General features: G+C 46.8%; 1 protein-coding gene across 1 annotated transcript; it reads left to right on the forward strand.

Moving 5' to 3' along the window:
• Positions 1-269: 269 nt before the first annotated feature.
• Positions 270-2,229, forward strand: LOC126547645 (uncharacterized). Its single transcript, XM_050195561.2, has 2 exons — positions 270-371; positions 1,059-2,229. Exons 1-2 carry the CDS (start codon positions 366-368, stop codon positions 1,992-1,994), a joined length of 942 nt encoding a protein of 313 aa, XP_050051518.1. The 5' UTR covers positions 270-365; the 3' UTR covers positions 1,995-2,229.
• Positions 2,230-2,968: the final 739 nt, after the last annotated feature.

The following is a 2,968-nucleotide window of genomic DNA, read 5'->3' on the forward strand; positions in this document are numbered from 1 at the left end:
GTTACTTGGCAAAAGGGAAACAGCCCTGCGCCGGATTGAAATCGACTCCACAAGCGCGATAAGCTTGAAGGAATTGCTGGCTCACTTCATGGAACAGCAGCGAGCGGTAATTTTTTATGCGCTAGCGGTTTGTTTGTTGCTTGGTGGAAACGCAACTGATATGTACATCTACTTCTAAAACTTCTGACCACTTCATTTCTTGTTTTGTTTTGTTAAGCTTTCTTGTTCTCCACGAACCAGCCACAGAAGGGGTATAAAAGGCCAATGAGTTCATCTCTGGTCATCAGTCGACACCAAAGAAAGATTCTGAAGCCAAACATAGTTAAATTCAAAGCTGTTTGAACTCAAACAAGACGTCTGCAACAATGAAGGTAAGTGGTCAACGTGGTTCTCAAAAAGAAATGAGTAATGAAGAGATACCAGTTAATATTTTTTGGATAGCTGGAAAAGTTGTAATCTTTATGTGCATGCAGGCTACATAAAAATACTTTATTAAATTTTTTTTTCTGCTAACTTTTAGTCCCCATGTTCCGTATCAAATCGTCTTAAACATTTATGAAATGAAGATTCTAAGTGTTCCCCTTGTGCCCTTGATATTTACAAAGGACCAATGAAGCTTTTACTTGCAGAACTAGATTTATGCCACAGATATGAATATGTGGTAGCCTCCTCAGACCAAACATTTTGCTTACCAAATATGGAATGATGGCATTGCCATTAAAGAAACGAAAGTATCTCTTTTATTCTTTAAAATATCTTTAGCTGTTCTCGACCATGCTGAGTTTTCCAAGTCAAATTCAATTCACAAAACGGCGCATTCATAATAACCTTTATCAAACTCAGGAGTAACGCTTTAACTGATCATTAAATACTGTTAATCTATGTGTACCATGTGCAAACACAGCTTTGCGTATACCGCATTCGCAACAGCGCAACAGCCCAAATTTTTCACCTACTAGGCTTGACTTATATCGGTTGATAGCCTAATCTCATAGCTAATGGCATAAAATACGTAAAACGGGAGTCTCTAATAACACCCTTTACATGTGCAACTGCAGTTCTTCGCCACCGGTGTTGTCGTCGCTCTCCTAGCCTGCTCTGCGTTTGCCAAGGATGCTGCAAAGAGCAAGGAGAGCAAGAAAGACGAGAAGAAAGACGTTGAAGCCCGTGGAGGCATCCTGGGGCCAGGAGACGGGCTTGGAGGTGTCGGTGGTGGCTACGGTGCCGGAGTGGGTTCCAGCATCGCAGGCACTGGTCTCGGAGGAGCCGGACTCAGTGGAGTTGGAGTGGGCGGCGGCAGTTACGGGGGACCTGGTCTCGCGGGGGCGGTTCCTGGCGTGATTGGCAGTGGTCTCGGAGGAGCTGGACTCGGCGGCGTCGGCCTGACTGGGGCTAGTTACGGGGGAGCTGATCTTACGGGAGGTAGTCTCGGCGGAGCCGGTCTTGGAGGCGCTGGTCTTGGAGGCGCTGGTCTTGGCGGTCTTGGTTTTACAGGAGCCAGCCTTGGAGGCGCTGGTCTTGGCGGTGTTGGTTTTACAGGAGCCAGCCTTGGAGGCGCTGGGCTCTCTGGGCCGGCGCTCGTGGGACCTGGAACCGCTGGAGCGGGAGCCTTGGGAACTGGAGTTGTTGGCAGCCCAGCTGTTGTCGGCACCGGCCTTGGCGGAGGCGTCGGTGGTGGTTTCCAGTCAGGGTATGGTTCTTCGGCCGGAGCACACCAGGCCGGATTTCAGGGGGGAGCGTCCGGTCACAACCAGGGATCGGGAAGTTTCGCCAGTGGTGCTTCTCAGAGCAGGGTGAACGCGTTCAACAACAAGCAGGGCTACAGCCACAGCTCTGGATTCTCAGCCAGCGACAGCAAGGCGTTCGGATCTGGCCACAAGCAGGGCTCATCCGGTTTCAAGAATGGAGCAGCTGGGCACCAGTCGGGCTTTGGACAATCGTCATACGGAAAGGCTTCGGGAGTCGGCGTTGGTGGTGTGGGCCTGCACGGTTGAAAGCCCTGTCATTTGGCTAAAAACCACAAGTTAGCTTGTATAAAGTTGTCTTATTTTTCTTACTTCCGTATAGCAGGGACGGCGCTTGGTGAAGAACATTATGGGCTCAACATTGCTTGACATCCTACAGTATTTTTCTTATTGGCCTTCTCATGTCGCCGTCATATATTGTGTTTTGCGCGTCTGGCAAAGCGTCCGTAATGTTATTTAAATAAATAATAAAACTTGTTCATTTAAGCCCTGAAATCTTCTGTCCTTCATCAAAAAAAAAATGGTGGTAGTGGTGCTCAAACATTTTCAAGTGGTTTTTGGATGTGCTGGGCGGAACTTGATATTCTCTGATATATGGAGTTAAGAACCACTGTGAGACATAATCGAGCATTTATATCTCTATAACTTTGGGACGACGATTTGGTTGGGCAGTTAAGGACTTGTGGCACAGTTGAGAGTTGAAGTAGGAAAGCGAATCATCTACGCCACTAAATATAAAACCAACGTCGCCCCCATTGGAGTCAATGAATCATTATATGGGGCAGGAGATTGGTAATACAATGTCTAGAATAATGCACTGAATATATTCACACCACACTACTTGCCATGCTTCGGAGTTGAGTGTCTCCACGCATACGCTAACTCTCGGATGGGCATCTTGGGAGTGTTCAATGACATGTTGGAACCCCACTACACCCACTTACTAAGTTTTTTTTTTTTGCGGTCATTACTTCGTCGTCGTCATGTCCTCGGCTGTTATCATCGCCATATCATTTTTATTCTCTTGTGTTTGTCTGTCGTCTTACTTCATAATCTCACTGCCGGACGCCGCTTTACTAACGATATATGTATTTAGGCGTGCTTTCCTTTCAGCGTGAACCTGGGGTAACACAACTGAAAGGTAGTCAAGTTCTTGCAGGTCATTAGCTGTTGGCTGGAAATCTATGATTGAAGATGGGTAAAATAAAAAATAAAAATCACCG

Source organism: Dermacentor andersoni, chromosome 1, assembly GCF_023375885.2.
Source record: "Dermacentor andersoni chromosome 1, qqDerAnde1_hic_scaffold, whole genome shotgun sequence".
Taxonomy (NCBI): domain Eukaryota; kingdom Metazoa; phylum Arthropoda; class Arachnida; order Ixodida; family Ixodidae; genus Dermacentor; species Dermacentor andersoni.